Source organism: Sturnus vulgaris, chromosome 1, assembly GCF_052056855.1.
Source record: "Sturnus vulgaris isolate bStuVul1 chromosome 1, bStuVul1.hap1, whole genome shotgun sequence".
Lineage (NCBI taxonomy): Eukaryota > Metazoa > Chordata > Aves > Passeriformes > Sturnidae > Sturnus > Sturnus vulgaris.
Window position 1 is genome coordinate 18770771 of NC_142243.1, and position 12689 is coordinate 18783459.

Sequence of the window (12689 nt, forward strand, 5' to 3'; positions counted from 1 at the left end):
AATTTGCATGGGAGGCAGTTCAGCTGGAGAGATCACATAACATTAACCTTGTGGGACTAATTCAGCTCTGTGACACCAGTGCAGTCTCACTGACATCCAGCGAGACCACAGTGGTAAAACTGAGAGTGGAATTTGACCTTACAGTTCAAAAAAGTTGCCCCTCAGACTAGTTTGATTTCAAGACTGTTTTCAGCTGCTGCAAATAATCTTGTGTTAACTGTAGACACTGTCATAAGAAATGCTGAGCCACTATAACTCATTCTGCCTTGATCGAGAGGACAATATTTCTCTGGCTTAAACTGTGCATTTGGTTAAAATTGAATTTTTTGAATGCTGCTCATTGTGTTTTACAATTAATAAATATTATATTGTTAAGGAGCTGAACCCTGAGAAGGGCTTTAGTTGATTAGAGCAGTAGTGTCAATGCAGACCATTACGTGAGTTTTCCTGCTAGCTTTAATGCTTACATTTCTCTTGATAAAACAAACCTGAACAATTTATTAGTGATTCATATCCCCTGCCTTCTTTTTAAATTTTTTTTTTTTTTTTTTTTTTATTTTATTTATTTTTTTCTTTTAGGCTAAGTACAAGAAAGGAAGGGAAGAGCTGAATAAGGAGTCTGCTGTACTTGGAAGACCTGATTTTGAACATGCTAAAGGAGTTTCAAAACTTTTAAGCCAAGTAAGATTCTTCATCGTTTTATAATGATTTCATCCAAATATCTCATTCATAGTAATGAAAAGAAATACTTGGATTTTTAGATGATTATTTCTAATGGCCTTGAAGATTATGTTCTCAAACTTTTCATATAGCATTGCAATGACTGGTAAATTTTGGATTCTTGGGAAACCAAATACACAGTTTGAAGCAAAAATATGATGAACTTTGACTACAACTTGTCTCTCGTGGAGATGGTGTATATTTATACAGATTTTCTAGGATTTCTAAAATATTAACTGTATGTAATTTAGAGGCAAATTTTGCTCCTCATTCAGTTTAAGTGGAACCTTAGCCTGTGATTAATCCCTCTGAAGTAACTGAGGTCTTTTGTGTAGCTGCTTGCTAATGTGAGTAATGGGATCTGAATTTGGCCTGACATGTAAACCACCCGCCTTCCTTCCCCCTGAAACTGGACCTTTTATGTACTACTGTTATATATTAACCTGAAAAAAAAAAAAAGAATTATTTTAGTCCTTAGCTAAAAAGAAATCTGGGATAGAAGTATTCCCTCTTCCTCTTGCAGTTTTCTACCCATAAGATGTACACATAAGACTCTACTACAGATCATCCTGACATTGTGAAAACAGATTTTTCACTTTTTACTCCTGGTCTGTTTGTGTTTTTTGTTTTGGTAGTTTTTTATCTTTTTTTCTCTTTTTTTTTTTCTTTTTTTTTTTTTTTCTTCCCCTCCCCTTTTTTTTTTTGTCTGAAGTAGTTCTTTAACAGTGCCTTGCATAATCCTTGCTAGTAATCCTGTCCAGCTACCTTTGGAGCTTTTGAAAACACAGACACTGCCTTCCTGTAAGAGGAGGATAGTGCCCTTTGATTGAAGAAGGCTGTGTCAGCCTTCTCATAGCCAAAAAACTTCTCAAGTGTAAAAAGAATATATACTAGGACAGACTCAACATCAGTGATATGTAAAAGATGTGTGTGATGTGACCAGATACTAAGTGTCTTCCCTACAACTAGCATAAAATGAAGATTATGCCATAGAGAACAAGCTGGAAAACAGTGCAGTGTCTGCAGGAGGTAGAGTTCCTTTTGCTGTTATCCTTAGATACCTGCTGCATGATTTCCTTTTTCACACCATTGTAAACTTTGAAGTATTACACAAAGAGGAAAAAAAAGGAAATAAATGTTTTTTATTGCTTTGTTGGTGATGTACTCAAAATCAAAATGAGTTTGTGTTTTTCAAATAGATTTCTGTCTTCTGTTTTATAATGGATCATGTTCTCATTTCTCTGCTGATGGGCAAGTCTGCTGAGATTATTTTATGTTTAGCATTGTGTAGGCTTGGAAGTCAGCCTGTGCTTTCTAGAGAGAGCCAGCATGATGCTGCTCAGACCTGAGTGTCACTTACAGGAAATGGGACTTTCATTTAGCAAACATGTTCAATGGTTTTTAAAAGGGTCTATATCTAAATATGGTGTGTAATGTCCTTTATAACTACTCATTGGCTGCCTACACACTCCTGTCCTTGCAGCTGCCTGTTTTTGCCAACGAGACCAAACTATAACCCTTTTCCAATAGCCCTCTCCATCTTCTCAAGCCTGGTACCCATGAGATTGTGGCCAACAATCACAAGTGGAAAATATCAGCTGGATCATGGGGTCCTGTAGGCTGATGAGCAGCTAAATGGAAGGCTTCATCAATGCACTTTTTATCTCATTTTTGTTAGATGTGCTTTTTATCTTGGACAATGCGAGCTGCATCTGCAAATGCTTAATAATAGGGCCTCCTCACTGCCAGGAAATGGGATGGCAGCAGTTCCAGTTGAGATCCTTCTGTGGGAGGCAGCATTTACTGTGCAATTTTAACTTCATTAGAGAGTCCAAATAGGTGTGACAGGAAGGGAGGAGAAGTTGACAAAATGTATCTTGCGTTTGGTTTATTTGTAAAAATTCTTACTAAACCTCGGTGATCCAAACTCTGCAGTCCCTGGATCCAAGTTTTGGGATCCTTTCTTGTATTGTTCTCCCCAGTCTACACTGCTGTGGCTGCTTGCAGTGTGTGTGATGGGAGCTGTGCTTTCAGAAAAGGAGGCAGCACCTCAGCCTGACACTGTGCCTGCAGCCTCATGGAGGGTGCAAATTCTGGGCAGCTCTCAGCAGCAGGGAGATGCACTCAGCAATTCCCCCATGTCCTCTGAAGGGAAGGCAGTGGCCATGAGTTGTCTAATGTTCTTATATATTATTTGAATCATTATAACACTTAGACACACTAATCATAAATCAAGAGCACAGAAAAATGAAGATGACCCCTGTGTCCAAAGAGCAGGGTGGTGGGGCAGGATGAGGAATGCACCTGTGCTGGAGGACAGAGAGAGACTTGAATATGGGTCAGTCATGTCAGTCCTCTTCTTGCAAGGATCGTGGAACAGGCTTGTAACACTTACAAGATGTAAAAAAAGAGTAAAGTTAATGATCTCTTTATTGTCTCCAGACTTTCTGGCTTTTAGAGTTTCCATTTGTTTCTCAGAAAATGGGAAGATGATAAACTTTTTGTGCTGAAAGTTGATAATCTCCCTTAATTGCATGAATCTATAAGCTGTGACATGCAGAGAAATATTAGTTATTTGACCCTCACAGTAAATTTGCAAAGTTGACAATTCTGATGGATGTAATGGGAAGAGAAGATGATAACATGTTTTAATGTGGTGCATATGGGTAGGTAATTTAGGGAGTATAGGGAACAGGAGCAAGAAGAGGTCAGGCAGTGTGGGTGTAACGAAGGGAGAAAGCAATCAAGGCAAGCAGGAAAGCAAACAAAGCGAAGAAAATAGTGTTAATGTTTGACTGGCACTCAAGGCTCTACAAAAATCACTGTTTTCTCTCTCTCTCCTTTCTTTCCTTTTTTATTTTTTATTTAACAAAGCTTTTGACAACAACAGCAGCAAAAATAATGGCTCCCAGAACTAGTATATTTACCCACAGCATGTGGTAACCCTTTTCTGTTGATTTTAAATGAAATTTAAAACAGAAACTGTGTTAGCCCTTGTGAAAACATGAAGCTTGTCAATTTGCCGAGTGTGCATTGTATAATTTGGGCTATTTTTTTAATATATTTTTTTTTATTAAAACAAGCTCTTGTTCATGCCCTCTTTATGTTTTTCCAATGCATTTTATTAGCTTTTTCAAAGAGGTGCTGATATGAAGTATTCCTCTTCTGGTGTTCAGTAATTGGTTTTAGGATGAATAATTTTGGATATTTATATTTGTTGCTGAATTTGGTGTTTACTATTTTAGGTATAAAACTGTTAGAGGTAGAATGTTTTTCAAAATGCACCTTCTTTGAGATTTTCAGTAACAACCTGAAGAACCTAGGATTTTCTCAATCTTTCTTTGCTTTAAACTCTTCTAGTGCTTTTAGCAATGAATGTTTCAATTTTGCTCTTTGTTTATGCTACATTGCCTTCAATATATATGTGCTCTGACAGGTTTTTTCCTTTTTTAAGATGTTTTCATATGGTCATGAGGAAATGCTTTAGCTGCAAGTGTCTGCTTCATCATGGGATCCCAGTGGTTGAATGATTCAATTTTTGTAGTTTCTTTGTAAATCTGAACAGTGGGTGATGTCATCCACTTCTGAAACTGAACACTCCCTGTGTGAACAGCTTTGAACTACAGATTTGATTTAGGAATGTTGCTGCTAAGCTTCAAAAGACACTGCTCTGTCCAGCTGCAATTCTGACTTTTATAGGTTTTGTGCAAGGCCAATGAGAAGTTTGTTTATCCAGGCCTTATTTAATTCCAGTTTGGTTTTTCAGGTATGTTGTTGTGTTAAAAGCCTGCAGAATCTGCTCTTTCTTAAGCAGTCTTTAAGAGAGCAACCTCCACGCATTTCTTTTAAATTAACCCCCACTATATAATCTCTAAAAAAATAAACAAACTTAATACTTTAATGAAGATGTTAAATAAGTAACCATCCTTTTAAGCCCTCATTAAAGTAAAGCTCTTGGTTAATGATGAAATTTGTAGATAAGCATCCACTAACAACTGTCAATTCTACTCCCACTTGTTTGCTCTTTCACCGTATTATAGCCTTGCTAAGACCTCCCCCTTTCAGATGGTTTAAAAATCATATGAAATATTTTTCTTCCTTGTTTTTATTCAGAAATCTTTCTCTCAGGCATATTTCCTCTCTTTTAACTGCATTCACCCTGTTGAAAAGGACGATGAATTCTGTGTGCTTCCCTTCACTATGACTCATCCATGGGCTTGCTCTTCTTTCTTCTCTCTCTCCTACCCCACGCTTCCTTTCAAAAGGGAGAAAGAACCAGAAAAATGTTGATAAAAGAGAAAGTATACATCTATGTAGCTTTCAATGCAACAAATCCCCTGTGACAGGTCAGTTAAATGACTGCTGGAAGTGCTCTGGAGACACTGCCAGCGTTGTCTGATATTACTGCGTGTGCTCTGCTTTGCCACAGAGCCACTCCTGTGATGGGGAGGGGAGCAAAGGCAAAGAGCTGAGCAGCCAGGGGAGGCAGCAGGGCCTGGAGCCCAGACAGCCCTACTGCAACCAGAACATTTAGAGTCATCTTGGTTGGGAGGCTCCTTTAATTTTTAGAGACCCTCTTGCACATTGACATCAGGGCATGGGGCCCCGAAAAGACTGGGTTCACTGGTCCCCGCTCTGTCCTTCAGTGGCAACAATGTGCTCTGAAGTGACACTAAACAGGATCTATTACTGGAACCTCTAGGTTGAAATTTATTGCTAAAAAAATTTTAAAATGATGGTATGAAATGGCTGCAGCTGGAAGATGGCAAGCCAGTTGTGAGCAGAGGTCCCTTTGGCACCAACACTTTCCCATGTAACAAGAATTTCAAGTACCCTGTTGTGCATTGGGTCTGTGTGTATTGTTTGTGGCCATTTGTTGGCCAGGAGAAGGCAGCCTGCAGTAGCTGGATATTAAAATTAATGTTGTTGTGATATGGGTAAAGGAGTAAAAGACAGTTTTGCTCACTCTGCTGGCCTGATCTCTGGTTTTTTGAATGACATATTGCAGCACTGCCTGATTTTCATTAGAAGGTAAGTTTTGGATACACCTTTAAAGAGAGAAAAGCTCTCTGGTTTATTCCTTCACTGCTTGTACAGAGCATGGATTTGCCTTTGTCTTTGTATTCAGATATATGCTTTTGCATTTGATCCAATGCCAAGGCAAATATCAAACAATATAAACCAGATGACTCTACCAGAAGGCAGTAGATACCCTCTTCTACTGTTAGTGTGAAAGATTATGAAGTTCATCATGTGTTCAGATAAAATTTCTCTTTAAAAATAACAATGTTTTAGAGTTCTCACTTAGAAAAAATTACCTAAGTGCTGGAATATTAATGTAGTGCTTGAACATATATGGCTAGTTCCTTCTTGTGTGGCTTAGTTTTGGTTTCTTGTTATCCTGATTAATGAAATAGTGGGCATTGTGGCTAAAGATAATGAGGTTGTGTGAGCTAAATCATGTTGAGGGTCTGTTGAGGCAAGGAAGAACTGAAAAGGAAAAAAAAAACCCTCTTCCCACAACTAAGTCTGAGAAAAAAAATATTGAAGATTGTTTGAGGTGGCTTAACCACTTTATCAAGTGTTCACATGGGAATAGAGAAAAAAGGAGCAGGGATAAATCCATGTATTTATTTAGTGCAGAGCGTGGTAAATTATAATGGATGTTGCATAGGCTCAGATATCAGGTGTCTGCCTAACATTCATGAAAGCAGCATAATTCAGACTGAACTTTATTCTCCTCCATTATGCCCAGCTGTTGGAAAGAACCAGACATGTGTGCAGTCTCCAGATGTTTGATGATCACTCACAAAGGGAGCAAAGGAGGGAGATATACTATTTGTTCACTTTTATATTTTCAGATTCTGAATTCAGTTTTTTGGCATATTTTATGAAATTTTTGTGATTTATTTACTTTTAATGTCATTGTCTCCATATTTATGTATTGCTTATTTCCTCTTACATGTATTATCATTCCCCCTTTTTCTTTTGAATGAGAAGAAAAGATGGTGAAAATGATGGCAGGCAGTCATTTAATTATGCTTTCTAGCACTGTAATGAGGTGGGCATTATCCCCAAGAAAGGACTGTACTACAGAGAGATTCCTCAGTGTCCCATGGGAAATTTCTGGCAGAATTAAAAATAGACCTGGCAGTTCTGGTGGCAGTCTAGCATAGTGTGAGTGACATGTGGATCTGGTGGTGGGAAGTTTGATTGTGACTTCCTACTTTCAAGTGGTTGAAAAATTTACAAGTGATTTGTTTTGCAAATGTTGTGATTTATTCACCTTAGCTTTTTTATTGTTAAAACTACAATTTTGATGTTAATTATGAATCGAATTATTCTCAGTGAGTAGATTATTATTACTAGTCAAACAGTTCTATTTTGATTGCTCATGTGAGTCATATGATTTTGTTTCTGCTTTCTTTTTATAAATCCTTTAGCACCAGTAATCATATATGACAATCTTAAAATTTTAGTAAAATTCTGATACATAAAACTTATTTGAAACCAACACAAGACTGTCACAGGTGTGGGTAAACTGAGCTTCTTTAAACTTTGTTTAAAGATTTATGAAGAAAGCAATTGCATTTAATAAGCTTCTTTGTAGTCTGAATTTTCTGCCTTTTAAAAGTGCTGCATGTTAATATTAGATATGTTTGTTCTGGTGAAAGGTAAAATACAAAGAGAAGTTCAGTAAGGAAATGAAGAGTCACCAATACAATCCTCTTGACAGTGCTTCCTTCAAGCAAGCACAGATTGCATCCACCTTGGCAAGTGATGTAAGTTATTTGGCTTTGTTTTTTACATGCATGTACACCCTGAATAACCTAACATTTGTTCACAAGTAGAATTTCTTTCTTCATCTTTTGAATTCCTCTGAGCTACAGTCTGCCCTACAGTGTGTAGCAGGTACAGCATGCTATTCATTTCTTCCCCTGCTTTTGACAATGGGCATGAAGAGTTTTTCATATCCATTTTAGATGAGATTCGACTTGCTTAATTTTGTGTGTCAAAAGGTATGACCTCTTGCACTGAGCTAATTGCCTTGTACTTGGTCCCTTTTAATTCAGGAAAGAAATATATGGGTCTAGAGGTAAATTCTTCTCAGCTGTTAGAGGTGCCTGTCATCTCTCCAGTGGTGATAGAAGGAGGTTACATGAGCAGTTCACATTTGGATGTCTATCTTCTCGACTTCATTCTTCTCGTTGATCTTCTCAATGGTATTACAAAATACAGCAGTCACTAGGTTCAGCAGTGGGTGTCTGCTGCTGGAGCCAGACTGGAGAAAATACCTATATCAAGTGATGATTGGGATCATCTTGGGATGATATCTTTGAAAGTGTGTCTAATGCTAAAAATGTGATCTCTCCCTTGAGGCTGTGATCCCAGATAGCCAAAAGACTTCATTCTGTAGTCCAACATTTCTGAAGTGTGAGGTACCATGCAATAGGAACAGGAAAGACAGGCTCTGGGAAGGGTACAGAAGATTATGTAATTATTTCCAAAATCTGAATGTGTAATAAAAAATCAATTGAAAGTTATTATTATAAGAAATGGGCAAATTGAAGTGAAGAACATGATACATATGTGGAGATGACTAAAGGTATTAGTTTAAAAGATGTCTTATCCAAGATAGGTAAGGTAGCTAGTTTTCTTCCTGTAAAGTTGGGCATACAGGTCTCAGAAGAATGGAAAATCCTACTGCAGGCTGTTGGGAAGTTACTTTCTGCTCTTTCATTAAGTGATTCTCTTTTGCCCTAGGTCACCATATGCTTATATTTGCTGCAAGCAATCTGTATTGGATAAAATATCCAGGAGTACTTCCCTTTAACTGCTGTATATCAAACTTTTAAATTGGACAGTGTAATTCCTGAAGCAGGGAAAAAAAGAATTAAAGGTGTTAAAAATGAAGACCCGAAGTACTGAGGAAGATGCTCTTGATTTAAATGAGGAGGGATATAAAAATTTAAATTTTAAGGGAGCGGAGAGGAAAAAAGAAGAAAATTAATTCTTGCCTGAAAAGTCATGCAAAATGTGATTTTGTTGTAAGTGTCCTTTTTTTTGGAGGAAAAGTTGGAGTAGTTCCTAAGTACTTACTCAGCAGAATGAGTCCTATGTTGTTCTTTCCTTTTCTTTGAATTAATAGTAGATGACCACCATCTAGTGGCTGGGAGAGATTGTTCAGGCAAGCACTTAATGTCTTCCCTTTCTGAATGTTCACAATGTAGTATAGAGCTGTGAATTATTTTATTCATCTTCAGTTTGCATAATTCTCTTTCCAGGTGAACTACAAGAAAGATTTGGAAAGCCTGCATGATCCAGCATCTGATCTACCAAACCTGCTGCATTTAAACCATGCTTTAAATATCAGCAAAACACAGAGTGATGTAAGTTACCTTTTAAGAACAAGCTGAAAAATAAATCTAGTAAGGAATGTACTGTATATAGTCATGGTAGGAAACACATTATTGTTCTTATATGTAGTGGGCAATAGTGTTGTAACTGTAGTAGATGATGGGTGTAGTGAAGAAAAACAGGTTTTTATGAAGACATATTTCAGTTATCAGAACAGATAATATATACTGTGGAAGAATCACACAGACTTCTGATGCTGAGTGCATCTTTTCATGTATCTGAAACATTGTCTGTTTTTTTCTTTTTTTAAGACCTAAAATACTTTTTTCCTTGCAAATCTCTTTTTGTCCAAGATCTTGCTTTCATCTGCAAGTCTCTGCACAGAAGTGACCTTTATGCTAGTTTAATATTTGAACTTTTGAAATGAACAGCCTCTGGAGTGTTAGCTTACTCTTGGGCTTCTCTAGCTAAACTTTTTTCCCCTCCTAGCTGAGTGGTCCTACTCTGGGCCAGATAATAGGCACATACTCCATTCTGCCATGTAGCAAGATGTGCCCCTTGGTGGGACTGGTGGTCTGATACATGATCATGGTGGGGATTGAAATAGGAAGGAAGAGCTAGGAAACCCCTGGCTCCTGTGCCATGATAAAGGTTCTTTCCCACTGCAAGAGCACCTGTGCTGCAGGTGTGGTGTCTGTAGGCTGCTTAGCTGCACTTGTCATCTTTACTCCAGAAAACACAGCAGGCCTGCAGAGCTACTGTGGAGAGGCACGAGGGAGTGGTGTTGGGAAGGAAGGTTAGTCTGTGGTTGACAGGAGCTGAGTGTTTCATAGACAATTAACTCTAGTAAGTAGGAGCATACTGGGTCATCTTTTGAGTCAGTGCCTGCTTCTGTCTAAAATAATCAAAATAATCCATCTATACTTGATTTTTGTGTGGTTTTTTTTTTTTTTTTGAGAATTGGAGCTTGTTTTTTTTCTGTCTCACTCCCTCTGTGAAGCTAATACTGATTATCCCCTTTGGTATGAGTAATAAATGAGCTGGGTTCTTTTCCTTCCTGCATTCTTCATGCACATTTTGGCCCAAATCTAGTTTCCTTCTAGTGTATGGTAAGATTGGCAGTCTTTTTGCTGATTAAATGAAGACCCTCAGAATGGACTTCATCAGTTTATCATCTTAGCTCTAAGGATGCAGAAACCTTGACTTTCTCTTATGGCAGATCATGTCTTGCAAAATATATTTCTTTCTTTTGTCCTGGAGGGGTTGATTCATAATGTACATGTGCTCACATGAGTACTCTGTAAATACTAAGCCTATGATTTTTGTGTTGTCCAGATCCTGATGGGTATTTTTATTTGGTGCAAGAAGAGAAATGCTTTACCCATCCCTAAGCTCCCCACTAAATATTTGTCTCTTAAAGAAATCTCATTTTCACAGTCCTTCTCAGATTTGACCTCTTCATGTCATCACTTTTATTTAAACACAGTTTACTCTTCTGCCTTTCTCCCTCCTTTTCCTTACATTCCGTGTGTTCTCCTTGTCTCTCCACAACTCATACCAAGTCTGTTTTGTAATCTGCCACCATTGTAAAAAACAGTCTTCCTGACTTCCCTGTGTTAACTGTTTTCCAAAGACTGGTCCTATGTCTTACAGTAATTTTTGTCGTTGTTGTTGTTTTTGGTGTTTTTGGTGGTTTTTTTTTTTTTTTTTTTTTGGGTGGGTTTTCTTTTGGGATTTTTTTTGTGTGTTTTTTTTTTTTTAATTGCCCAGTTTCACTGTTTCCCTGCAGTATACCTTTCTCCCTTGAACTTTATGTTTCTCATTATCTTCTACGTAACATAGCTACACCTGCTCCAGTGTGACAGATTGAAACCTCTATGGTTAATTAAACTCATAAACTAATATTGTTGATTGAATGAATGAGTTTTGCTTATTGACCTAGAGTGTTGACTAGTGTGTGCAACTTTATGAAGCACTTATACTGTAATATCAATGCAAGGCTGTTATATAAGTCAACTTCCATGGGAATAAATTCCAGCAGTTAAGAGTTTCATGGGCATCTTTGGACATAAATAAACTGATTTTGACAAGTCAAACTCATCCTGGTTTTATTATTTTGATGAGGAAGAAAATTGCAAGGTGGAATTCTCCTTTCAGACAGTATTTCCTGGTTTCACTTGGGAAGGAGGTAATTTTTTCATGGTAGCTGGTACAGTGCTGGGTTTTGGATTTAGGATGGAAACAATGTTGATAACACACTGATGGTTTAGTTGTTGCTGAGTAGTGCTTACTCTAAGTCAAGAACTTTTCAGCTTCTCATGGTGCCCTGCCTTTGAGGTGGCTGGTGGTGCATGAGAAGCTGAGAGAGGACACAGCCAGGGCAGCTGACCCAAAATGGCCAAAGGGACACTCCACACCATACAGTGTCATTCTTACTATATAAACTGGGGGAAAGTTGGCCAGGGACAGGCTGAACATTGATAGGTCGGTGGTGAGTGACTTTTTTTCGTTTTCATCTCTTGTTTTTTTTCTTGAGCTTTATTTCTCTCTCTTTTTGTTATTTTCCTTTTATTATTGTTCATCATTATTATTATTATTACTATTATTATTATTATGGCTTATTTTATTTAAGTTATTTAACTGTTCTTATCTCAAACCGCAAATTTTCTCACTTTTACCTGTCTAATTCTCTACCCCATCCCACTGGGGTGAAGTGTGTGAGCAGTTGTGTGGGGCTTAGTTGCTGTCTGTGGTTAAGCTATCTATGATAGATATATATGTAATTCTGGTATGAACTATGGAGACACAAAATTTGACACTTTGATACATGTAGAACAGCTAATTTAATGTTTTTCACATTTTAAATCTGTTCCTATTGTGGAGACTTTGAGATACTAATGAAATACAGGCTAAAAAGTAGGGAACTTAGATGTATTTCATTTTAATGTACAGGGTGAATAAATAGAATTTAGGAGACTGAATCTGGTTCTAGTAGTTTAGCTTAATGTAGCAAAAAGTTGCGAATTTAGCTAATTTGATTTTACAGAATTAAAAAAAATTTTCTTCCATTAGCTGAGGAATGGAGTAAAAGTATGAGATCTGTATCTGTAGATGGGCGTAATTTTAATTTGTTTCCACTACTAAAGTGATTTTGTTGTGTGACATTTATAATTCTTTCCACTAGGAGGCAAACCCAGACCATCATATGTGTTCCTTTGCTCTTCAAGTGCAAATAATAATGTTTATTTTCTATGGAACATAGAAACATCTGACTTTTAGATTAGCAGGACAACCATTTTCTCTATGCATGTACAAAAGCTATTTTTTGTCATATTATTTTTTTTTAAAATATCATCACAACATTTTAAATTTGACAGAACTCCACACTTCGTACGACTAAAATATACTTTCTTACTTCTATGTTTTTTCTTTCATAGTTATTTTAAATAGTATTTAAATTACAAAAATTTATGGATTTTGTCTGTGAAAACAATCTTGGATTTTTTTTTGTTTCACTGTGAATATAAGAACTCATTTAAGCAAAGCAAGTGTTTGTGTCACTTCAGCCCAGATGCTGCAGAAAAAATCCATCTCAAAGAAAATGCAGTGCT

General features: G+C 37.1%; 1 protein-coding gene across 25 annotated transcripts in view; it reads left to right on the forward strand.

The window, feature by feature from the left end:
* The window catches only part of NEBL (nebulette), a 248738-nt gene that overhangs the window by 181272 nt on the left and 54777 nt on the right, over positions 1-12689 (forward strand). For 23 of the 25 annotated variants that reach the window (XM_088160688.1, XM_088160674.1, XM_088160719.1 and 20 more), the window contains 3 exons: positions 580-681; positions 7395-7502; positions 9006-9110. The exons of the other annotated variants lie outside the window; for them this stretch is intronic. In XM_088160688.1, the coding sequence (XP_088016814.1) occupies positions 580-681; positions 7395-7502; positions 9006-9110 (315 nt within the window). The remainder of the gene's footprint in view (positions 1-579; positions 682-7394; positions 7503-9005; positions 9111-12689) is intronic. 25 annotated transcript variants of the gene reach the window in all.